General features: G+C 43.6%; 1 protein-coding gene across 1 annotated transcript; it reads left to right on the top strand.

The window, feature by feature from the left end:
* Window positions 1–1,941: 1,941 nt before the first annotated feature.
* On the top strand, window positions 1,942–23,885 carry bmp7b (bone morphogenetic protein 7b). The gene is made up of 7 exons (XM_085782602.1): window positions 1,942–2,676; window positions 16,673–16,865; window positions 18,242–18,390; window positions 19,728–19,931; window positions 21,039–21,115; window positions 22,188–22,298; window positions 22,576–23,885. Exons 1-7 carry the CDS (start codon window positions 2,277–2,279, stop codon window positions 22,723–22,725), a joined length of 1,284 nt encoding a protein of 427 aa, XP_085638728.1. The 5' UTR covers window positions 1,942–2,276; the 3' UTR covers window positions 22,726–23,885.
* The last annotated feature ends 2,795 nt before the right edge of the window (window positions 23,886–26,680 follow it).

Here is a 26,680-nt window from a genome sequence, read left to right as displayed (position 1 = left end):
CTTCAGTTATGCACTTTTAAGTCTTTACTGAGGTATACATCTAGTGTATCCAATCTTTTCATTTTCCAGGCAGAAATCATTAGTGTGTTTTATTCTGTTACTTTATTATCTTAAATTTAATGCTATAGATGCTTAACAGCGACCGTACAAATATCGCAGTATTGTACATACTATGTTAGACAAAATATTGAGTTACATGTAAAATACTTGGGGAAAACTGTGACTATTCTTTAGTTTGTTTTCTATGTGGGTGTCTTTGATAAAAGGTTCAAACACTGTTTGTTCTGCTTTTCTGCTTTAGTTCTCCCTGTCAAAGGCCCCTCAGTGCGACTCACCCAGCCTGGCCTCAGCCTGTGCCCACTGTTTACTGTGACTGTCACCAGGCCCATGGAGGCAAAAACAAAGGGGGGTCTGTTCCTATTGTCCTGCCCAGGATTGTCAGCCCGTCTCTGGGCACAAACTGAGCTGAGGGCTGGGGGTAGTTGGAGGAGCACTGGGCGGGGGAGTTTGACCTCACCAACCTTACAGCAAGGGTAAAAGAGCAAGAGAACAAGTGTAAGACAATGAGAGGGAGGTAGAGGAAAGTGAGAGAGTGGCAGAGAGAGAGGAAGATGTATAGTTACAACTGAAACCAAGTTCTGAAACCCTTTCAAGTCCCCTGTTGGAAACTGCGGTAATGTAAACACCTGCGGCCATTAGCTGATTCTATCTGAGGCACCGGATAGAAATGTTTATATGTTACAGGCTACTACTGAAAGGTCATTTAAAAGCAAATAGAGGATTAGATATACAGAATGAGTAGTGGCAGGCCACGTACACTTTCAGGCTTAAAGCCATGTTGAACTGTCATTGGAAAAAGTGGAGTGGAACGCCTTTGAAGACAAGAACGACCACATTAAATGGGCAGGAAGGTGAGCTAAGTGTAGAATACCCCAAGACATGCTCTGCCTCCTTTCCTCCCTTCCTCTGTTTGCAATCATAGCTTAAGCCGTCTGGCAGCCTGTCTTGCTGTGCCATTGAAGTTTAATTTTATTGTCATAAAAATCACCTGGCAAGCTGCAGCCCTGAAACATCTCATCTACAGAGCTTTTACAACTCCACTCTGCGCAGTGAAAATGTTTCAGGAGGTCTGTCTAGGTGGAGCGGCCGTTCCTGGTGCGAAGGCCATCTGAAATCCCTCCGTCTGTGTTAGTGAGAGCAGAGCGTACAAGAGGGTCAGGAGCGTTCCATTAAAGTGTGGTGTTTAAGAGGTGCTGGGGCCAGGGGGGCAGATGGAGGGGATGAAGCAGCTGCCAAACATCTGCACCCCTCCTTCGCGGTCTGTGCTCTGTCTGTGCACCACTGCCTTTGTCACAAACTTCCTGCTCCAGCAATGGGAATAGAGAGCTTGGATATCTTCAGAAATGCAGCATGAAATGGCAGTTGCGAGGCTTCAATACTGCCTCTTTGACATCAAAGGACAACTGACTTTTAACTCTTGCTGCCACGTGACCTGAGGTATTCAGATCAGTGCACCTGCAGATCGTGTAGTGGCAGCAGTGCAACTTCATGTTGCAACCTCTCCCACTCTATTGTCTGTTGTTCACCGACAGCCGCAAATAATTACTCTGTGATATGAAGTCTGTTATTTTCCATTAGCACACTAACACTGAAAGGCCTATTGTCACTGTCTGACTGCACATCTGCCATCATTGCACCCACACAAGTGCACAGGCACAAGGAATTGTGGGAAGGGAATCACAAAATGTGCTTTATCATAAACTGAGGCATCATGATACAAATCCCGTCCTAATCCGTTTTGTATTAGCACATGTAGCCTCAAGCCTTTCAACAACTGGTAACAAAGGCCAAGTCAGCTCTCCATTAGACAAACACAACATCTCTCTCTCTCTCTCTCTCTCTCTCTCTCTCTCTCCTGCTCCTCCCAGCACACAGCGCCTCCTCCTCAGAACTTGTTCGTGCCTCTCCCGGTGAAACGTGTCTGCTCGCAGCCTCCACTCTGCAGTTCGCAGGCTGCACTACAGTTGATAGCTGTGGGCCACAGGTTGTGGATGAGGACAGAGGGTCCCACGCGAACATCTGTCCGGGAAACCAATCAATAAAAGGACCCGAATTAAAGTTGATGTTTCATCTGGGAGGACTTCCCTCAACATGAGGGTCCGTACGCCTAACTGATCTTGGATATTGAACACTGGCTGCCAGCTGCTAAAAGTTCAATATCCATTTCCCCGAGTTTCAGCGAGCAGAACTGGGCGCAATTACGCACGGCAAGTACTATGGCACCGATTTTGGATCGACGTGCTCCAGCTCTGCTCTTGGTTTGGAGCTACTGCGTCCTGGCTGATAGCGCCTTTACGAACTTTACTCTGGACAACGAGTTCCACTCCAGTTTCATCCACCGCCGGCTGAAGAGCCAGGAGCGCAGGGAGATGCAGCGGGAGATCCTGTCGATCCTGGGGCTGCCGCACCGGCCGCGACCCCACCTCCACGGGAAGCACAACGCTGCCCCGATGTTCATGTTGGACTTGTACAACGCCATGTCCACAGAGGGGGACGAGGACAGATACTCCTATCCTTATAAGCCCGTCTTCACCACCCAGGGGCCCCCGATAGCGAGCCTGCAAGACAACAACTTCTTGAACGATGCAGACATGGTCATGAGCTTTGTCAATTTAGGTATGGCTCCTTATTCTTTCACTGTTTGTGTGATCAAAACGTTATTAAGAATTAGTTATCTCTTAAGTTTCACATCTTTCAATTGTCTACAACAAAACTAGAGGTTAACTGACAGATATAATGATGGCAACAATCATTGTGCACTAGCTCCCAGTCCGGTCACCTCAGCTCTTTCAGTAATATCTATACTAATCATGAGCATCTCAGTCAAAGTATATCCATGTGTTTAAGATGAAAGTAGATTAATTCTGACAACATTTGATCTGGCACCTGAAGGAGCAGCACATGCGTTTGTCTGATGTCACACCAGCTTGCACACTCAGGAGATAAGCACAATAATTGGGTTCACATAAAACTACTGTACTAGGTGCAGTTATCCAGCTAATACCCTGGAGTGTCACATTCCAGCGTCCCTCTCTGTTAAACAGCTGTGCAGCCGGCTAATGTTCAGGTGCTGGAGCTGCGGATGATGGACCAGCCAGCAGCTAATATTTCAACCATGTGTTATCTAAAGAATGAGTAAGTCAACAGCAGGCTGGGTTCAAAGTGCGCAGTGCCCTTCCTTCTCTAATCTGGAGACATCCCTATAGACACTCAGACCAAACAATAATGCTCGTCAATGATGATCAGAGTTTAGTCAGTCTCAGTATGTCAGACAGTGAGTCATGCAGTGGGATAAACTTCAGGAATAGTTACTATTACAGATGTTGGTTGTCAAATGTTGTTCTGTGCAATCTAATCAGCATGTTTATTGAAATTGAACCATCTTGGACCACATGACTGCTGTCAGCAGCAGTCAGCGGTTGTTAAGTGGAAACAATCAAAACATTAGCAGGTGTTGTCAAGATTTATGGTCAGATAAATGTAACATTAACATTCAATTCCTTAAGCAAATTATTCCATCACAGCACACGTCCCATTTCTGTTCCAGATGACTTCCTGTGTCTTATTTTAGCTCATTAACCTTTATTATGCTTTTGCATTAAATGGACAATACATGAAATTCTCAGCAGATGTATGGCAGTGAAAATGTTTGTAAAGTGTTGCAAGAACTTGGAAGGATTGGAAGTTTACATCCAATCCTGGAAAGATCATTGTTGGAGAGTCTTGGCAAGAGAGAGGGAGGTGACACTGGTTCCTCCACTGCACTGTGTAATTACTGTGGGAGCTGCTGCATTGTGACTATTTTTGACAGGCTGTGACACAGATGGATTTGACCACAGAGACTCTCAAAGTCAAGGGCCAAGGCTGCAGCGAGCTGACGAAAAAGAAGGGAGCTTTTGAGAGTGAAAGGAGGGCGAGAGGTAGCTGGGACTCAGTCCATGTCTTCTGTGAGGACGATACTCAAACCAGACCAAAAATCTAAACAAAGATGGGTCACATCAGCTAGAGAGAACATTTTTTTATTTAATATATTAGAGGATCATGGAAAGAAAGTCACACTGCCTTCCTGGAGTCTTGTGGCTAATGTAATTACTGATGGCATTGGCCCAGGTTGAGTCCTCGTCATGGCACATGTTCAGCGTTGCTATACATTTGCATATACAGCGGGTGTTGGTCATTTAACGGTGTGCGCTGTCTGCCACGTGTTGCATCTGTCAGTCGGGTTCATTGTTAGGTTTCTCCCCGAGTCTCATGTGATACCATCAAATATGCATCCAAGCAGCTTGATTTAAAACAGCAGATAATATTCTGTTTCATTACCCCGCACATGAGAGTGAGAGCGATGTAAATGATGGCTATCAAAAGGATCGACTATGTCCTGTCCAAATTCCTCCCTCTCCGCATTTGCTCGTTGTGGTTTTGTTTTCTTATTTAGGTTGTCTGAGAGCAAAATGAGTGTGGCTTTTATTTAAAAACTGTTCCCCCAAAACTCTGCATGTCTCCATAACTACCGTGCCAAGGTACATTAGTCAGACTTTGTACACTGGTTAGTACTTCCTGAGAGGCCTGCTTTCATGCACGGGTGCGTGTTTTTATTTAAAGTTGAATCCTCTGACAAGAACGTATCTGATTTCGCCAAGAGAGCTTCAGCACAGAACTACCCATCTAGTTATCGCCGCCGTGTAAAAGTGAGCTACTTAATTATTTTCAGCAGTGCCTTCATATGAAAAGATAAAAAGATGTTACTTGCTCTTCCTCTTCCTTCCTCCCTGATTGCCACTCAGGGGAACTTATACACTTGGTTGTCAGCTCATGTGTGCTGCAGATCCAGGGCAGCCAGTTTAGGGTGGGTGTGGACTTTGGGACAGACCCCAGTCCAGGGACGTCCTCTCACTGAGTCACTTCAGTTTAAAAGCCCAGCTGTGTAAATGGCTTACAGCATACATCCAGAATGTACACTGCTACACGACACGCAACACAGGTCACCCAGGCACTGGGTGTGTGCCGGACATGCCATGATAACACGCCAGCACGCACACGCACGCACACATGCACACACAACACACACACACACACACCGTATGTCAGGGTGGCAAGACAAAAGAATGCAGAGGGGTAACAAATCTATCTATCTATCTATCTATCTATCTATCTATCTATCTATCTATCTATCTATCTATCTATCTATCTATCTATCTATCTATCTATCTATCTATCTATCTATCTATCTATCTATCTATCTATCTATCTATCTATCTAAACACAAACTGTACATGCGAAATCGTTTTGGTAATAATTATTTAATTGAATCCCAGTGGTCTTTGGCAGCATTAGCCCTCAGCCACCGTAAATTAAGGCATTTCCTCCTGAACAGACCACAGCTTCCAGACCTTTTGGCCACCACTTTGGCCTGTGCTGAGCTACAGTTCAGTTCAGTTCAGTTCATGTTAAACTCTCACACAGGCCAGTCCCACTCAGGCATCCAGGCACACGCTCAAACGCTCATAATGCCCAAATTTAAATGGCCATTTACTCCTCCCAGACCACAGGAAAGGGCTGTGACTTGGACGTCTGCTATTTGCATCCTGGATGACTGACACAGTGGCAACACCATCACCTGTGTTTATGTTTGGGAGGAGTAGGGGGGTTGTAGTCTCTTACTGTAAAATGTCATCATGAAGTATGTTAGTCACAGCTTCCCTCTTATTCCTGTTCTCATGCAATCCTGACTGGATTAACGAAAACTTTGGAGAGCGTGAGGAAAAGAGATAGCAGCACATTCCAGCTGTGTGTGTGTGTGTGTATACATAAGGGCTTGGTTATAAATCAGGGTAGCGGTTTATCTGCGTTCAGCAGGTTCATGTTGGGACGATACGGTCTACGTTTTATTGTCCTAAGTTAAAGAATACGGTTGATGTTATTCCATTTTTATTTTATTGTATTCTTAGTCAACAAAAGCCAGGAAAAGATTACAGCCAACAATACTTTGTGACTTCCCTACCCAGTCAGCACCGACCACATTGGTTCCTACTGATGATGTTAACCTTTAAAAACAGGTCATTGTGTTATTTTTTTAAGGAGCTCCCAGTCATTTCTTTTAAGAGGTTGGGTGGTGTAGTTCATAGGAAATGTTACTCAAACTGGGGTAAATATTGAATTTGTTGGGAAGCTGTGGATTACACATTTAGTGCGTGGGCAGCGTAGGTGACATGACTCAAAAGCAAAAGTAATGAGTGCTCATGTTTATAATTAATGATAATAAAAGTGTCATCTTTTCATAATTTAAAACTAGGGAGTTTCATACTTTTTGTTCGAATTAGTCACTGAAATTTCATACATGAGTTTGATCTCGTGTAGTGCACAGACATAGTCTGAATATCACATAGTCTTGAATATATATTGATATATTGTTAACATTTAACATATTGGCCGCATCATGAAATTTCCTTAATATCCTGTTGTGCCTCTTCGTTCTGCAGCTTTTCTCTCTGATGAAACCCCTGACTGATCGCTCTCTGCTTTTTTAAGAGTGATGCTTTACATCAGTCTGACACTCAGAGGGGTGGCGCTGTAAAATAATAGCATCTAAAAAGTGAACAAAAAAAATCGAGCCATTGAAAACATGTGCTACCAGAGTGTAGGGTTTAGGAACGTGCTCTGCTGCCGTTAATCCGCTCCAGATGTGACACATTTCAATAAACGAAGTTGAAAAGCAGTAAACAAACAAAGCCCCCACTACTTTATTTCACTCACTGTCACAATGTGTAATGTGTAACAGTTGGGCAGTTATTGTCTCGCAAAGTTCAAGCGGTGATGTTGCACATGGTGACTATAGTTGTGTTAGGTTAAAGCTCTGCCTATATTCAACTGGTGAGTTGATACTGGGAGAAGTATCATACAGACCTGGCATGCAAAGTGAGTCAGTGCACTAGTAGGCAATTATCCTCCGTGTTACCTTGGTGACCTGTCAGGGCACCACCTGGCCCTCTACCATTCATGGCGCTCTGTCTACTCCCACATGAGCTGCCACACAGTTGTCTGCCAGCTCTCTCCGCTTTAGAGAATGTGTTAATAGGAAGGAAACGGAGAGGAGAGCGGGTAAGAAATGTCTTAACTGGTAAATTAGTTTGGATTTATTAGGGGCTTTGGCTTTCAGACAGCATTGTGTCACTGGCTCACACGGTTGCGGCTGCTTGCTCGGAAGTAGCTGTGTCACATCGCAGTCACGTCAGAGGCATGCAGCTCTAGGTTTTATATTAGTTGGTAGCAGCCTGCGCTTGTAATTTCAGGCGAATAGCTCCAATATCTGTCTTTTTTACAAACATACTCATATCTTCTGTTCATTCTCTCCCCACCCTTCTCTCTATTGCTCCTTGCATTCCTCTCCACAGTGGGCTGCCCGTGGTGCTGAGGTTAATACAGATGTTTCCCTCTGTCTACAGGCCAGAGCAGCTGTGCACTGAAACTTTATCTTTTCAGAGTCCAACAAGTCCCCTCATCTCGACCTCCACCATCATGTCTGGCCCCGTCTCCCATCCGTCCCACATGCTGGACCATCTGATACCAAATTTCCCTCCCTACCCTCCCTGAACCAACAGTATTGATTATCAGCACTGGCCTCCAAGTTTTAATTAGTTGGTTATCATATGGTCCCAGTAGTGTTGTGGGGGGTTTAGTCTCCAACCTCTCACTCTGGCCCTCACCTCCAGAGGTTTAAATCTCCCGTGGTCCCAGACATAAAACATTTCAACACTTTCTCAAGTTCTTTTGTGTGTTTTTCCACTCCCCATCTCTCTCTCACACATACACACATCATACACACACTTTCTCTAAACCCGAAACACTGCTTTGCTTGTCTCCCCACTTTGTTTCTCCCTCCCTCTCTCTCTCTCATAAACACACACACATGTGCACATTTGTAGGTTTTGTCCGTTGTTGAGTTGTTAATTTGATACATTTGTCCGTCTTGGTCTCTCCATCTCGCACCAGAAGCTGCGTCCAAAATGTGGACATGAAGACCAGAAAATTAAAACATAACCACGTGTTGAAGGCCACTCTTTCCTCTGTATGTACAGCCTGTCCTTGACACTGCTAGAACGCCTTTTTTCCCCTCCTGAAGATTTATGTCATCGCTTCTGTATATACTCCCAGTAGACTAAAAGCGCATGCATGTGTATATACAGACATGCATACATGTGTGGAAAGAAATGCACATACACTTTTTTCCCAAAAGGAATGCTTCTGGAGCTAATTAGTGTTATTGAGTGTTTTATTGCCTTCTGGTGGACAGGGAGTGAGCAGAAGCAGAGGAATGTAACAGTTGGTACAGATAGCCCTGCCTCCCTGTCAGGTAGTTTCTCTTAATGCTCTCAAGGATTTGACATATTACGTTGAGGTCCGGTGTGTAAATAAATATTGCAAATGGAGACAAAGAATCTCTCCCCTCATAAGCTTTCAGGCAACTTTACAAAGTCCACAGCCGGCGAGATCCAGGAAAGTCGTATTTTTTTTCTTTCCATTTGTTATCTCCAAGATTCACCTGTTGAACCCTCGAGTCCAGAATGACATCTGGATGTACATAGCAGAGCCTCTGTGCTCTTGGCCAGACTAAGGCACTTGCTGGGAGAGATGATGAAACACTCCGCGGGTGGGACTTGACAATGTGGCGAGTGGTCAAAAGGCCCAGATGTACTAAGCAGCGGGCGTTCTCGCTCTGCTTCAATGATGGACGGAGCTTCTTTATTGCCAGGAATGTTGGGCTCATTTTAGTTTTTCTAATAATTTCACTCTCCTACTCTGACCTTTTTCTTTTTTTCTCCCTGTCTCTCCAAATGTGGCTTCAATTTTGTTGTAAACTCATACAATATGCGACCACTGCATAATGCAAGGAAGCACATAGGAATAATCAATACTTTGAAGCGAACTGTGAGACTCCAAAAAAGTGCTTCGGATAACAGGATGAATCATATTTCCACCCATTTACCCACTTCTCTTTCATCTGGGTTACTTTGGCCTTGCCTTATCAGTGACCTGCAGAACATAAGACTCCCCTGCACTTCATGATGGGTACCAAGCAGTGAAGCTGAGAGAGCAGATATGGGCCAGAGCACAGCCAGAGATCCTGGGACCAACAGCTCCACTGCTGCAAAAACAAATACAGCACTCTTTACTTGGTACTGGGGCACAATGAGATGAAGGGATAGGGGAAGAAAGTAAAAAGTGCGAGAGAGGAATGGTGGATCACGAATGGATGCTGTGTATTTCTTTAAAGCGAGTCCATTTCTTTTTTTTCTTGTAGGAACATAATGTGCTGGTAGAACGTTTGTGTTAGGGCAGTGTGTCTGTGTGTGTGTCTGTGTGTGCATGTGCATAGTAAAACACTATTTTAGAGCCACCTACCCTGCCCAGTCACCAGCTGCACTGTGTGATGTGTGTTAGTTCTCCTAGCGGAAGATTGCGTTAGCGGAAGCTCGTAATGCTGACCAGATTCCTCACCAGGTTCCAACAGCCAAATCAAAGCTTGTAAAAGCCGAGCACCAACTGTATGCAAGTGTTTCTATAATAAGTGATGAAATATTGTGTATGTACAGCTTGGAGTATAAATTGCATGTGGCAGGTTTCTATTTATTTGGGCAAGCGTGCAGCTGTGTTTCCTCTCGTGTTTCCTCCACAGATGTTTTGTTTATTTGCAAAAGGAATAGGCTGTAATTAAACAAAATAAACAACAAGCTGTGAAAATTAGGGTGCCACCATGCCCCTCATGTGTGCAGAAGATGCCACTCGGGGGATGCAGGAGGAAATTGTAAAAAAGTTTTATGTAGACACCGGAAAATCTGTGTCCCTTTGTGCTGATGTGCGTATTGTATGTGAATTTTCCTGAGGTCTATAATAAGAGGCGGCTTGGCTGGTCGAGGAGGGTGTGGCCCCTGTGGCCACAAAATTAAAGAACATAAAAACAAGGGGACGAGGGTAAGAGTGAGTGGGGGAAACTGAACGGCTGTGGTTCCATGTCTATGAGTCGCTCTATCCCACCGCTGAAGGGAAGTGCAGATGGTCACAGTGGCATTAGCACACAGAGGAATCCCTCTCTACTTGGCACAGATTTGTCCACACCCCTTCATCCCCCATCTCTCCACACATTATATCACACCGCAGAACAATGGCCGCTGAAGATTTAGGATGTGGTTTTCCTTGCTGCCACCATCGCCTTTCACTAATGTACAATCTCTACTGACAGACTTCTTGAGGGAACATGACGATGTCTCAGTTCCAATTTCAGAGATGACTCAATTTGTCCTGCAGGGCCTCAGTCAGAGCAGTGTGGGATCATCAGAGTCACCACAGTGGTTTACAGTAGGCGAGGGCTTTGCCAAATTATAGAAATGTTAGGAAATATGAATGTAAATGTAAAATGATCAAATGCAACACAGTAAATAGAAGAAAAGTAAATGAAAGTCATCTGCATGGAATTTCAAAATATTAGGGGCTTCCGTGGTTCTGGAAGTAAAAGTCCCATTCATTTTCCCATAGACAATATTAAACAGTTTGAACTCCTCTTCATGTTGAATTGGCATGAAAGTACCGTAGTGCATTTTGTCAAGACACATCCAATCACCCAACTTACAGCAGATGTAAGATTTTTCTATGCACATTTAATTCGTTAACGCTTATTCTTTAGGCTCAATTTTATCAAGTTCCTCTGGCTTATGTCGCACATATTAATGGTGCCCAAGGTTTATGAGTATGGCAGTAGTTAGTGTTTGATCTGCCATTGCCCTCACCCAAAACCATGGATAAAATATGAAATCCCAGGAACAAAGATAAAACAATTCAAACTCGTGGTACTAAAGTAAGTGCTGTCTTTGTGTGTCAATCAACACTGAGGACACTGTTGAAAGAGAAAACTGAAATGGCAAAAGACACTTCTGAAACTGGACCCCCATGTCCACTTTTTAACTTAATTATACTAGAAGTCTAAGAGATGTATTAAAACCTTTGTTCTTGTTTGCTTTTTTTTTTTTTTTTTTTCAATTTGGCGATAAATTGACAACAGTCTCAGTTCTGTTTGTGAATGCGAAGCAGTTACTTTCTCCACTGGTGACCTGGCAACCGCTCTTAGCCAAGAAACAGTCCAGCACATAAACTTTGGCAAATAGTCATTTTAATAATTGTTTTTTTGAACTGATTAAACAAAAAATGAAAATAAAATGTGTTAGATAATGAGGTTTAGAAGTGCTTGTAGTAGACTGTTTTGTATGCTGCCCAGCTGTTGGCTGTAGTTTTGTATTGAACAGACAGATGTGTGAGTGGTATTTCATAAAATTATTAAATATTCCTTTTAAAAAACTATTAGCAGACCACTAAAGAGAGGTTTTACAGTCCGATACATTCCTGCGAGCTCCACTGTGTTACATATCCACTATAAAACTCTGGTCCATGATGCCCAGCGAAGCATGAGGTGGAACCCAGCACTAGAGTTTATGGCTGTAGAGGGCAAACATGTGTGATGGCAGCAGTCAGAGAGAGGTTACCAAGGCTACTCTGAGTATAATCTTAGACCCCCGCCCCCAGGAAGGTTTGTTTTGACCACAAGTCTTAAATATAAAGACTCTTCTTCCTGTGGTTACTGCTTCTCCTTGCACACATGCTCAAAGGCATGTGTACGTGATTGTGCGCACCCGCACAAACTCTGTGGTGAGTTAATGATCGTTAACTGTGAGTAAGTTATAGCATGAAACACCGGTGACCCTTTCCCAGGGAGCCGGCGCTGTCAGACCCTACAGCAGTATAAATACATCACACAGGCATGATGTCATCAGGAGTTGCCAGCGGGCAGGATGTTTCCTAACGTTGTAATGACCCTACTGTGGGTAGTCACCCGGTACCCAGGAGATCAAACCCTCTTTATTCTTTATAGGATAAACATCTTGAGCAATCTGCCCCCTCTTTGCACTCCGTTTTTCTTCCTCTCGCTCCTTTTAGCTTACGGAAACTATGACTGACTTGTTTCCAGCACTGTACTTAGATTATTGTTGGAGTAAATGCAAGAGAAAGAGACAGATCATTATGGTGAATCAATCAAATTTTCATTCTTTTATTTAGTGTAACAGTCCCATTCATAGGCCTCCAGATCCCATGATGAAATGATCTGACTCCGCTTTGATTGACTTACCACATCACTAGTGTCTGGGGTTTGTGGGTATCAGGTGTGTTGTTGGAGTTAATGGGCTCTGCAGGGATGCAGAGAGAGGTGCACATAGCGGTGGCACAGTTAACTCATGGGAACTGGAGGTGGGGTGGGAGAAAGGGCTGGGCAAAGCTTAAGCCATCGGTTTAGAGAAGTGAGAGCGGTGCCAGGGGTGAGATCCCCCCCACCCCACCCCACCCCTACCGAGCAGCGGAAGCGTGCAAGGAGGGACAGAGGGGTGTGAGGGTGGCGAACAGACACTTGGGCTAATGCGAGCCGTCAGGTCTGTCCGCTGCTGCTCCGGAGCCTGAGGTGTCGGAGAAGTGTCTTAGGTCTGCAGGCCTGGCAGGAGAAGGGGTGTGTTTTGGGGAGGGGGAGTGTTGGGATTATAGAGGGGAGGAAGATTAGTAAAAAGAGAGGAAAAGGAAGAAAGAGACAGAAAAAGTAGACAGGAAATGAGCTTAAGGACCAGGCTGGCAATTCTGTATTTTTGTTGCGGTCAACAAATCCCATGAAAACACCAAGACCAACAGTGTGGTAGTCTGCCTCTCACAACTTAAGGATTTTCTCAGCCTCAGGATGAATGTGTATCTTAAAAAAAAAAATTGGGTCACAAATACTGTATAATTTAGTTTAGTTTGCACCAAAATGTTATGCAATGTAGTTTTGTCCACTGTTAATCCAACAGGCTTTTGTCAGTTGTTAGCTGTTGTGCTAGCGAGTATTTACACTTGCAACAAAAAGAACGTACTGTAGGACTGACTCAAAATAAACTGCAGTGCCCATGTCCATAATGCAGGAACAACTCATTCAACTCATTTTTTTGGTCTGTTTTTGGCACAGACAGAGAAGCTTTATCAGACCGTTGCTACACCAGATTTGGTTTTTCAGTGTGATTTGTTGACAATTGTAAACATAAAATATCCCCAGAAATAATCTTAAAACAGTCAAGAGAAAAAAATGTGGCACAGAAATGTTTTGATAGATTTTAAGATTTTTAGATAAAACATTTTCATATTGAGAAAGAAAAATGAAATAAAATCACTGCATGGCAGTGGAGCAGTAAACCTCAAATCACTCTTGACTGTTTTCTGGAAGCAGATCAGAGGTTCTGGCATTTAGCAGGCACAACTCTTTGTAGTGGAGAACATGATAAGGAAGCTATATGGCCCGTGGGGAGGCATAAATCTTGAAAAATGCTCACATAGTGTTCATACAATAACCCTCTGGTTGCCAGGTGCATGGTAGAGTTGGAGGATGGAGAAGCCATCATCATCCCGACATCTCTGATGTGTGCTGCCGTGCACGTGTGTGGCCTGCACAGGCAAATGATGTGGGATAACTGTGCATCATCAGCAGTTTGTATAAAAAGCAAATCAGACGTCAGCCCCAATGATAAAAGCAGCTCACTGTGTACGTGCACGTTTGTGATGTTGGTGTACTTGTGTATCCTTGCATGTGTGTGTGTTGCTGCATCTCTAATTATGGATTACAGAAACCCATAATGATTGTGTTACCGTGCTGTGACGCACAAGACCGTTCACTTCACAGGCAATACTTTGTGATAGTTGTTTGTGAGTATTCAAGTGTGTGTGTGTGTGTGTGTGTGTGTGTGTGTGTGTTCATGTGAGGAGCAGCAACGGATCCGGACGCTGGCCACTCAAAATAAAGGGCTCATATGGCATGGAGAGGGCGTGTTCGCCATGTTTGTGGTGAGCGTATATGTGCGACACAGGTGGGGCAATGGCTACTCACTTCCTCCCGGAGGAAGTCATAAATGCTCCCGCTTGGCTTTAACTGTGCCTTCCCCTCATCTAATGACTGCCATACAACTGTAATGGCCTGTTAGAGAAGCAGAGAAAGAGAAAGAAAGAGAGGGACAATGGGAGAATCATGGCCGAGGCTAAAGCTACACCCTGTGAGCTGCTCTCGTTTTCTCCCAAAGCCGAATGAAATTCATGCACTGTGGAAATGGAGAGGGATGTGATACGAACAGTTAGTGTGGGAGTTTCACAGAAGCATCCAGCTGTTCTCACAAGCAAAGATAAAGAGCATTTACAGCGTAGGGTGGGCTGCTGCTGCCGGAGGCTAAAGAACAGGTCTGGCCTTCTCCCTGGAGACAGTGCACCTGCATGGGGCTACAGGAGGAGAGAGAGCTCCCTGGTGTGGTGGAAGAATGAGCCGGCCCTGGAGCAGAGAGGTATGAAGGAGGGATGGAAATGTGTGACAGTGTAGCAACATCATGAAGTAATTGTTTCCTGGAAGGATGATAAAATGAAAATGGTAGCCCGTACTTTTTTATATACTGTGCGCTGTCATTCCTTTGCGTTATGCATTCCATCAGATACACCAGCAAAGCATGATAATGAGTTACTATCCAGACCTTGTAGGCCAGAACACTCGCTCTCAACGTTGTGGATAAATCACACAGGTGCGTCACAAGATGATTAAAGCCACATGAAAGAAACAATATGTCTCTATTAAACAAATCATATTCATTTTTTTTGACTTTTCTGCATTTTTCTTTTGAAATATTGGACCCTTTCGCCTCTCTGGGCCTGTGTGAATCCTTCAAACTGAGCAATAGGAGAGGACAAAACACTATTACTGTAAGCTGTGAACCTATGCGCACAATCAAGGCCACAAACTGCGATGACAGGTAGTACAGACAGTAGTAGTTTGTTTTTATAGGTGAGGAGCCAAAAAAGGTGAGGAGCCACTGTGCTGGTAGAGTGTGAGCTGCAGGTGTAGTTGTAGACCACGCATCACTCCCATGAGCTTTCAGTTTTTCAGCAGTATAGTGTTATAGAGGGTGATGTGGGGGTGGGGGCTTGATGAAAGGTCTGATTGATGGAGAGGTCCACAGGTTCAGTACAAGTGTTGACAGCGAGGGGGCTGAGAGAATGAAAAGAGGGAATAAATAAGTGGGGGTGGTTGGTGGAATGAATTTGAATTTGAATTTATATTTATTTACGTGTCGTGCACCAATTAAGGCGCCCAGCCTATAAGGGCTTACAAGACACATTATCATCATATTTAGACACCAAACAAAATCATCAGAGCACAGACAAAACCACACAAAAACAAAAAGTGGTGTTGAATTGATAAAGAAGTCAACATAACCTTGAACTCCATTGTTTTCAGAAAAGAGTCACAGAGCTTTTAAACTGTAAGTAGCATCAACAGGAAATCATTTGACTGGAGATGCACATATGTGTGTGTTTATCCATTTATCCACTGATGTGTGTCCCATGCTCCACCCCTACACCAAATTTGGTGTAAATAATGTCAGTACTTTTTGTGTAATCCTGCTGAAACACCAACAAACAGACAAAGATGAAAACACAACTTAAGTCAGTGCAGGAAATAAGACGGGAAGGGAAGGGGATGTCTACACATGAGAACGAGTGGAGATTTGGCTGAAGATGAATCAATTATGAAAACTGTTAATAGAATATTTCAGCCAGTGAACAGATTTATTGTTTCAGCAACTGGCAATAAACTATAAAGCTCAAAATACCACCCACTCTGATCCGGCTAGATAATGCACTGTAGTCGTGGTTTTTGCAGGTTTTAAAGTTATTTTGTGTACTGGTGTGTATCGTATGTGTGTGTTTATGGTTGTGTTTGTATAAGTATAGATCCATGTACGTATGTGTGGGGGGTCTGTCTGACAGTTGATAAAGAGGGAGGTGGAAGGAGAGCCAGGAGATGATGAGAGACAAGGCGCTGACCCCAGGGATGTCCTGCTGGGACATGAGAGGAGCAGGGTCAGGGGGGGCATGTCTTGGGGGCACAGAGGGGGTGGTGGGGTGGGAGGAGGGTTCTCGGGGTGGAAGGCTAGGATGTGGGGATAAGAGAGAGGAGGGGATGGGGATGGGGTACTCCAAACATGGAGCCCCAACTCATGAGAACCAGATGAAGGGCAGACTAGATGACTCTCTGGGGCTATGAGAGGAAGAGAGGGAGAAGAAAGAGGCTCATAAAGCTGTCAGAGTCCTCCTGCATCTCTCTATCGTGGCTCAGTGTGCACCAGATGCATTGCTCCGAGTGCGAGTCCTCATGAATGTTTCAATCATAAACCAACATATGTAGTACATATCTATAGATGTGTTTAATCTGGGGCAGATCCAGAGTCTGACAAGCTATGTCAGCGGCTCGCAAGCAACTGAGGTTGATGGATTTTGGAGGTTGTGGAAGAGTAAAAAAAAAAAAAATCTGAGCGGAAAAGACATTTGTTGTCTGCCTGTTCGACACACATATGTTTTATTTACCCGGAAGATGTAACTCAACACAAAACAAAAAGCATTCTCCCCGCAGACATATTGTTTCCCAGTCAACATGACTAGCAGCCACATTCTCTGCATACTGATACAGTTTGTTTGATGATACAAATGTGTGTCATTGACGTTTTATTTCTTACAGTGGAGCATGACAAGGAGTTCCTACCAGTGCGTCGGCATCATCGAGAGTTCAGATTCGACCTATCGCGGATCCCAGAGGGCGAGGCGGTCACTGCTGCTGAGTTTCGTATATATAAAGACTTCATCCATGAACGTTTTGATAATGAGACCTTCCGCATCAGCGTCTACCAGGTGTTGGAGGAACACTCTGATAGGTGAGTATGGTTATGTATATGTTTGTGCATCAATAATGTATGTCAGCGACTCTAGTAACACTATCACTAGATGATCGAATGACTAGTTGATTGATCACTGAGTCAGCAATAAATTTGCCATGGCATTTGGTGACGTTAATGCTTCCCTTAGAAATAACTGTTAATACCTTTTGTAATACCATTGTGCACAATCTTCAAAATTTCAGTTTGTCTAATGATTCATTTTATGACCAAACACCTACTACAGTTCTAGATGTATTTTCTGTTCAGTGTTAATCAGCTGGTGTTAGCATGCTAACGTGCAAAATGAATGTGAATGAATGTTCATCTATAGAAGCACTGTCATTGTAAGCACATTAAAATCCATTCATGCTACAGGAGAGCTGTGCCAAACTATAGCATCACACAACTGCTCTGATATTTCTAAAATTAGATACTTTAGATAATTAGATACTCATTTAAAAATCAACAAATCATGAAAAGCATACATAGCATTTCTAATAATGAGGTTTTTTTTTAATTTAATTAATGACACAACTTTGTCCCACCGTGTCCATGTGGTGAATCTGGGCCACGCAGTAGGTGTATGTAACTCTGGAATGACCCATGTCCTACTCTCCTCGACTCCTCCTAAAGGTTTCTGTTGTCCAGAGTGAACAACACAGTCATTTATTTCTTTGCCAGAGACGGGCCTGGGTACTTGAATGAACCAGAGCTCTGTGACACACTATCTGCCCAGTCAGAAAATAGGTCGAGATACATGAATGGCCACATGAAGAACAAGAGATTTTAGTTTCCAGTGGTGAACGAGTAGAAAATCACTGTTGGACAACAGAACTGATTTGGATATAAACAATTTCACTCAGTATTTTTCACACAGTTTCTTTCTCTTTCACAGCTGTGTTTTTTTTCCTTCTCTTGCACTCTCACTCTCTCTCTCTCTCTCTCCCTCTCTCTCTCTCTCTCGCTCGCTCTCTCTCTCTCTGTCTGTCTCCCTCTCTTTGGCTTTCTGGCTCTCTCACAAAATTCCAGCCAGTGATGGACTGTGTGTAGTGTATGAAAGGACTGGTCGTTTATAAAGCCATTATTGTCAATTAAGAAAATGAAGTGTTCCCTTGGGCCTCACCATCTGGAGCCCTCCCCTCTCTTCCTCTCTCCCTCCCTTACTTGCTTTCTTGCTCCATCTCTCTCTCTTTGTTTCGCTCCGTCACACTGCTCTGACTCCCTCTCTCCCTCCATTACTTTGCGCCTCAGTCACTTAGCTTTACACTCCAACACATGGTTTCAACCAGTCTTTTGTAATTGTGCATATAATCTCTGTTGACTTATCTTCATCTCCGAGTGTGAACTGTTACTGTCCTCTCTGTCCTCTCCAGGGAGTCGGATCTGTTTCTGCTGGACTCCCGGGTGATCTGGGCAGCAGAGGAGGGTTGGTTGGTGTTTGACGTGACGGCGACCAGTAACCACTGGGTTCTGAACCCTGGCAGGAATCTGGGGCTACAGCTGGCCCTGGAGAGCACAAACGGTGAGAGTCACTGAGATCAGTGCATTCCTCAGCATGCAGAGAGTTACAGGTGTGCACACAGATGGACAGCAGTAGATGGAAGGAAAAAAAACATCACAAAAAGACAAGAACTGAGAAAAAAAGGGAGAAAACTGAACAATGACCATACAAATGAATCACGCTCAGAGGAAAGACTCCATATATTGCAGTAATTCAGCAGTAACAGCATGTTAATCTGTAGTGGTTGTAAAATGTAGAGATGAATACTGTATGACTACACTGAAAACATATTGCACAGTAGCAGAAGTCAGTGTACTTAGTTACCTCCATCCTTGAGGTTAACCACATAGAAGGCATGAAAAACTGCAGAGAGCTATAAAACCTCACAACCATCAAATTATCATATTCTTCAGACAGACCAAAGTTAACTATTTGTAAAATTTGGAGTTGTTGGATATTGTTGGATGTCTAACAAACAACTGTATTATAAGGCTGTCCTCTGGAAGGCCAAAGAATCACATGATTTATTCTCCGTGCGTACGCAGCAAAGATAAATCAAACCCTGCTGCTCGTCATTCATCATCGTCATCCGTTATGCCCTCAGCCTCATTAGCAGCCATGCAGAAAATACACAGCGTTATCATTAGGATAACATCTCAACAGGAGTTTGTCATCACGACGCTCAGATGTTAGTCAGTGGGAAAGTTTATCAGCAAACAGCGCAAAAACAGTACAAGAACGTGTCTGAGAACATTATCTCTCACAGGGATGACAGGATGTTACATGTTAGTAGAGAAAAACAGACACTGTATTGCTTTCATGTTGTGGGAGGGGTGTGCTAGGGAGGTTGTATCCTTGAGTGTGTGTTTGTGTGTTGGATCGCGTATGAAGGGTGATGGGTGAGCATGTACAGACAGGCACATGGGACGTCCCGTCGCCAGCAGCGACCAGAAGTCTTGATTTACCACCAAACTGCGATCAGAGACACATTCTTCAGTGTGAGAACAAGATAGACACGGCTGGAGTGCACATGCACACGCGTGCATGAACACACCCACGCAAATACACTCACAAGCACAAGTACAGAGGCTTTGATGTTCTGTGTGCATTTGTTTTTGGCATTTCAGACTTGGAGAAGAGATGAGAAAGAGGGAAAGCAATTCACAGAGGAAAATCTTATTTGTAAAAGTGAATACAGCAATAAAGACATAATAGAAGTGGTGACAGTGAGGAAAGACAGGGCCAGACACATGTGGAAAAAGACCTTTGTATTCAGTTGATACACTGCCATGTGTAAATAAAACTAGATTTCTTTGATATAACACCTGTTGCACTGTGCCGTCTGTCTCCCCCTACAGGAGAGAGCATCAATCCTCGTGTGGCTGGACTGATTGGTCGCAGTGGGCCTCAGAATAAACAGCCCTTCATGGTGGCCTTCTTCAAAGCCACTGAGGTGCACCTGCGAAGCATCCGCTCAGCGCCGGCGGGGACCAAGCAGCGAAACCCCAACCGCTCCAAAGGGGCAAAGAGCCAAGAGGCACTCAGAGTCGCCAATGTCGCAGGTAACCGCTGAAAAGCGTTTGCGTCTTCCATGCGGTCGGGGCTGATTTATACTGCTGTGTTGGGCCGAGCCCCTGCTTTAATCTGGCTTTTGTTGGCTCTGTGAGGAATTCCCGGAATGGGACACAGACGACTGATACCGAGACCATCAGAGAAACAAAGTCTCCACATTTTCTTAGCACATGGGCCAACACATACAGTAAACACTCACATGCATTCACAGATACACAAAACACCCAGAACCAACAAAAGTACGCCATTGGAACTGATGTGATTCTTGCTCAACCAAACATGCAATGCATATCCACGGCCTTTGTTTTGGAGGTGTGAGAGGGCTGTGTTTATGTGAAGTGCTGAAACATTAGACTGTAATGCCTGAGCTTCAAATATATCTCCGCTGTCTTTGTTTATTTACACAAGCATTACAGAGCAGCCGGGGCCAAGTTCCCTGCATGGAGGTAAGGCAGCGCAGGCTTTTATGGCAGAACACATCTGCGGTGTGTTGTGGGGCAACCGGGGCCGCAACACATGGGCCAAATGGGCCTGTTTGGAACTTTGGATACCAGTGGTCTTTAACTGGATGATGAGAACCAGTCGCTCATGATCATTTCCAATGTGAAACCGCTCGCAGGAACTATTGTATCACAAAGCCCCAGAGGTCACCAGAAGAATAGAGGGAGAGGGAGAGATACCATTAGACAGAAAACAGACACATGGATGGCGTAAAGAGAAATGTTGAAGTGAGTGTGGAGAAAGAGGAGAAAATAAATAAAAGACTCGAGTTATGAAAAATGTGGCAAGCCTACTCTGTGTGCACATCTGTTTCAGCCAGTGGAAACTCAAAGCCCAGCAGAGTGACCTCTAAGCAGGGTGGCCCATTCATTCGAAGCAATTACCAAACTGCTGCTGTGTCTGGAGGTGATTTCCTTCAGCCATTGTCTAAATGTTAATGTTTTGTATGAGGACACTGACTGTGTTTAGACCTGGTCTTTATCATCTCTGCCTAATTGGGGCCTGACTACAGTAAATAGTTACCCTTGCAGCTGAATGGGATAATACCACATGTACTGAATCTCCTTCTATTTTTCTCTGTCTGTCCTCTTCCTCAGAAAACAGCAGTACTGATCAGAAACAGGCCTGTAAGAAGCACGAGCTCTACGTCAGCTTCAGAGACTTGGGGTGGCAGGTACGGAAAGCATTCCTCTCGCAGGTAGCCAAAACTGCTTGGCCCGACAGACGCCTAAATCAGACAGTCGTGGTTACTGGTCTTATCTCACAATCCTGATGAATGACACTAGAATCAGCCCACGTATACTTGAGCCCAAGGGCGTAGTTTACACTGGAGACAAGTCCACTCCACTTTTACAGTTTCGGCTTGCTTTACTCCCTAAAATCAAAAACAAGTGTCCTCTTACTGTGCAGCAGCCCCATGTCGTAGGAGAGAAAGTATCATTGTTCATCGGGTCACGTCATTTGTAACTACAGGCTCAGAGCAATAACTTTTCATATTTTGTAGCCCTGGGTTTTGGCTCGCAGGCTGCATACAAGCTGGACTAACCTTATAATCATGTACAGCAATGGGAGCCAATGATATCAAGCCTGCGAGGAAGTTCTATGATAAACTATTTCATTATAAACATTTTTAAAGATTTAATCAATACAAGAGGAAAATGATGGACAAGCTAATTGATTATGAAAATATTCTGTAGAAGCAGTTTTAAATGTATGTTTCAGTCACCAGCTGTAAATGTATAAAAATTAAATCACAGATATAGTACAAAGACCGTGTCTTGTTGGGAACAGTGCAGATTTAACATCATTACCATCATCTCTCTGTGAAGAAAACTGGATTAGTGCATTACTAAGCTGCTACATGGTATTTCTAATTTAGTTTTCAGTCTGCCATTCTTAAAGTAAATACGATATCCAATTTCATTGCACTGTGTTATTTGTTAGGTTTATAATTGCAGATAAATACTGACTTCATGTTTCCTTGGCACAAACACAAATCTGGCTCAGGTGCCGCTACCTGGAACTTATCAAGCCACATCTCCACATGTTTATCTATATAAGGGCCCAGATCGGTATCACATTTTGTCCTCAGGTGCACAGTCTCACTTTGAGTATGCCGACACTCAATGTGAGTCTGTGCACTTTTTCCCTGGCTTCACTCTCTCTCCTGCACCTCCTGCCCTCAGCATAATGCCTGCAAAACAAGTCCACAACCTAAAATTTCTCCCTCTCTCTCTCCCTGTCAGGACTGGATCATCGCTCCAGAGGGATACGCAGCGTACTATTGTGAGGGCGAGTGTGCCTTTCCACTCAACTCCTACATGAATGCCACAAACCATGCCATTGTGCAAACCCTTGTGAGTAACCATGAAAGCTGGGTCTAAAAAAACCAGCAGTCATGTTGAGAGTCTAATCATCTCATCACCTGTCAAGGCAGTGTAGCTTCTCCTGGAACCACTGCATTAAATGATTCAGAAGAGTTGTGGATTGTGTTTCAGAGAATACGTGTGACACAGAATAAGATTTTGTTCTTTTTCCGATAGAGCTTTATGACCATGCGTGATGCACTGTATGTCAGTATTCATTCATGGTGCGATGATGGATTAACCATGTGACTTTTCCTGCTCTTCCCAGGTTCACTTCATTAACCCAGACACAGTTCCTAAGCCTTGTTGCGCGCCCACGCAGCTCCACGCCATCTCAGTGCTTTACTTTGATGACAGCTCCAACGTCATCCTCAAGAAATACCGCAACATGGTGGTCAGAGCTTGTGGCTGCCACTAGACTCTCTCTAGCATCTTCACAAGGTCACACACACACACACACAAACACACACACACACACACACACACACAGTCATGCACTCACAGCTCATAAGTCAAGAGGGCTTCCCCTTGCTGTCATTTCAACGCTGAGAGTGGATCAGAAAACAAAAAAAACACACAGCAAGTATGTGCACATGCAGTTGATGAACGTTCTGAGAGTTCAAGATGGTTTCCTGTGTGGAAAAAAAGCTCTTGTCTCATTTTCAAGGTTGTTCTGAAGTAAACATGTTGTTGAGTGGCCGAAAAAGAATTCCAATCAATTTTAGATTCCTCACCGCAAGTACACACACACACACACACGCACAAACAAACACGCACACATACACACACACACTCACGTTTGTGCTTTCTACTGTGTATACAAGACATTTAAAGCAGTGATTGTACTGTATATTCATTCACAGTCAACAATCTTTTGTTTATTTCAATAATTGTTATTGTAGTTCATTCTTTTACTGTAGATTTTATTATATATATATTTTTATGACTGAGAGACCCAGATGGAAGTTCTGAATTTCTTCTATGTACAATACTGTGTAAATAATTTTTTTTTTTTTCAAACAAAGCAAGAAGTGTATTTATTTCCTGGAATGTCACTTGGGTTTGTTTTTTTTTTCTCCTGTATGTAATGCTGCCTGTTTTCTTTCACATCACAGTACACACACACAAACTCTGAGGAAATGAAAACACAGTTGACAGAAAACTACTTTGACATGGGCGTTGAGGTCAAACTCAATGCGCCTCTCTCTGCCTCGTGTGTTCCTGTGCACACACAGTCGGCGGGGGGGGGCAATTTATGACAACTTGGACCTGTGGAAATGTCTTCATATTTCATCAGTCGAAGCTGTTACATAAACCTGGCGCACATTTTTATAACAACAATCACCTGAACTGTCAGAGTGAGAGAGACGGAGGTGGGAGGTTTGTACAAAGCATCTTGCTCTGTATGCAAAACATTTTCAGGTTTATATTCCTCTGCTGTAATACAATCTGTCATATTTAATAGGTCTATTTATTGAGAGCTGGCTAAGCTGTTTCTACATTGTGCTCCGATGTCTCAACCATGTTTTACTGCTGAACTGGTACAACAATAAACTGGGAGAAAAGCAATAAAACCACCTTGAGGTGTGTTGTTTCATCTGGATGCGAAGCAGAACTAAATTGCCAAGTTGAAGGAGGACACATGCTGGTATTGTACTTTCTTAAACATCCAGGCACAAATATTTGCTTTGATTGTAGCTACATCCTTTACCTGCTGACCCTAGATCTGTCATAACTGTATCAACATTTAAAAACAAACTGAAATCCTTTCTCATTTCTAAGCCTCATGATTAGTTGCATGTGTGTGGGTGCGTGTGTGTTCATGACTGGCTGTGAGATTATGTTCTGTGTGTTGGAAGTTGTTTCCTCATGCACCTCAATGTAAAACACATTTACTTTAATGTCTGATAATGTGCTACATGAATAAAAAGGATGAGCACGAGGCTGGAGTTTGTGCTAGGACCTTATATAGTGAAAGGTGTTTCTAATAGCAAGAAATACCAGAAAAATGAGAATGAACAAAGCTGAATTCAGAGAACTCAGAATGTCAACAATTTAAAATTGTACGATCCAAAAAGTATTTATAACAAGCCAGCTGTATTGGATTGTGTTAGGCACTTGTGTTTGCCAAAGCTGGGGTATTGTATCTCTGGCCACTTGGTGCTGCCACCTTCAACTAAACCGCTAACCACTAAACTCTTAGTCATTTCGTCTTTTCATCATGACATCGAAAGCGCATCTACATCTTGTAACCAAACCAAGGTCGTGAGAAACCTAGTTACCAGCTATCCTTCTGTGACCATTGCATTTGTACTTGTCTCCCAGTCGTTCCATTTGGCACAATAGCCCTATCATATCATCAGCATGCCACCCAGCTCTTGGTCCAGGCCACGGTTATATGTCGCCTCAACTGCCTCTGTAAGAGTATCAGTGATACCCCTATGGTTGGTCCTGAATGCATCAGCCCCTCTGGTCTTGGATGTCACTCCACAATTCACTGACCTACACCAAATAGAGTCTACACTGACCTCTAAAGGGTGTGTGAATCAAAGTCAGGCAATCCACGGTATACCCACTATAACCACACCAACTAGACCAATCACACAGACTCAGGCACTGTACAACAACAAGGAGTCTGGTCTGGTGTTGCTATCACAGCACATAAGTCAATCACAGTCAAGACTGTTCTTGTCTGTGGTTCCCTGATAGTAAATCAAGCCACTGAATCTTATCAAAAAAGTATAAGAATCTCTTACAGACTCATCTCTTCTGGTGACACCTCCTCTCCTTATCACCTCTAACACCCTGATATGCCTAACTTAGAACTTACTATGCCCTGTATACCTCAATACCTGACCTTGGTGCATACGTTGAATAGATGTAGCACTTGAATGAATTTGTATGAAACTGTTTATTTTGGTCACACAATACCAACATCAAAATCAAACATTTTGTGTTGACAATTTGGCCAGAACATATTATACATAATTGCAACCATACATTTCACACACCACCACCACACCGAAAAGGGAATAGGCTGAAGCCAACCAAAGTCTAGTCATACAAAGACGCTTTAGTGTTGTCCCTCACTTGTACTGTGAGACACTTTGAAAACAGTGATTTCGAAATGAGTCAGTGTAAACATAAATGTCAGAGGTCAAACCCTCCACTTTTAGTACCAGCAAGTTGTTATGAGACAGGCCTTTGGCATATTGTTTTCCAGTTAGGTGCGTAGTAGTGATGGGAATTGTGGAATTAAGTACCCAATAAACAGCGACCTGCTGAGATTTTAGATTGTAAAGTCTCGTAAATACCATCAATTTTTTTTTTGTTCCTGATTACCCTAATACTGATTACAGGGGCGTCATGCGTTTGCTCGCTGATTCATACTTGTACAATGGAAGGAAAAAAAGGAAGGGGGGGGAGGGGGGGTCCACAGGGGCCCAGATATTTATGCTACACCTCTGTTCCCAGCACCTGCATAAAACCCTGTGAAGCAACTCCAAACAAGACCTGCAACAAGTCTGACAGAGTGTTTTTAATGAATGTCCAATATATCAAATGCATTCACTCTTATTACTGGAACACTGATGTGATCCGAGCATTAAGTTGTCACAGGTGAATGTTTTTCGCATCCTCCTTCATTCGTGATGTTTTTCTTTTTCTTCTTACAAATTTTATAACATCCTGTCTCAAGGGCACAGTTGAAATAAGAAACAGTTGTATGGGAACAGGCTGTAACACAGATTTACACTGCCCTCTGCTGGATGAAACTATAGTTGCAACGTGTTTTGCTTAGACTGCATTACATCGTGGGTTGCTCTCTTTATACACCTGTCTTATCTTACTTACTGATTTATTTTTTATTATTATTATTGACTGCCGCTCGGTGTCATTAACTGACATGAAGAATTGGCCGCGGTTGTCATCATCATGAATGCTGTAAAATGGAGGTGGAGCTCCCAGATTTCGAAAAAAAACCCAACACCCACATACTTTCATTTTCACATGAACAAGGACTTATAGCTGTGAATGTGTGTGTGTGTGTGTGTGTGTGTGTGTGTGTGTGTGTGTGTGTGTGTGTGTGTGTGTGTGTGTGTGTACGTGGCAATGTCTCTGTGTGTGTGTGCTTCACTTGGTGCTGTGGGTTACAGGCTGTACTGTCCTGAAGCCCACACACACAGAGAGAAGCCTACTGACTTCAGTGGGTTCAAATGCAGAGAATTTCCACAGAAAACCAAACCTTAGTTTAAGTGGTACATACTGTATACTGATTAAAAATATACTTTATTTTTTGTGTCAGTCAGTTTTTCTGCCTCTGTTGATTTAACTTTCTCTCATTTTTAAGTGGCAGGATATTTAGATAGTTTTAT

Source organism: Trachurus japonicus, chromosome 7 (assembly GCF_045865225.1).
Source record: "Trachurus japonicus isolate A0001 chromosome 7, Traja_1.0".
Classification (NCBI taxonomy): Eukaryota; Metazoa; Chordata; class Actinopteri; order Carangiformes; family Carangidae; genus Trachurus; species Trachurus japonicus.
This window is presented reverse-complemented; position numbering and strand designations above follow the sequence as displayed.

What these genes read in the sequence shown, in the direction of transcription:
- bmp7b (XM_085782602.1), top strand. Translation starts at nt 2,277, where the DNA reads ATGGCACCGATTTTGGATCGACGTGCTCCAGCTCTGCTCTTGGTTTGG. An exon ending in TCAGAGACTTGGGGTGGCAG is followed by an intron (nt 21,116 to 22,187) that starts GTACGGAAAGCA and finishes TCTCCCTGTCAG; the next exon opens with GACTGGATCATCGCTCCAGA. An exon ending in ATGCCATTGTGCAAACCCTT is followed by an intron (nt 22,299 to 22,575) that starts GTGAGTAACCAT and finishes TGCTCTTCCCAG; the next exon opens with GTTCACTTCATTAACCCAGA.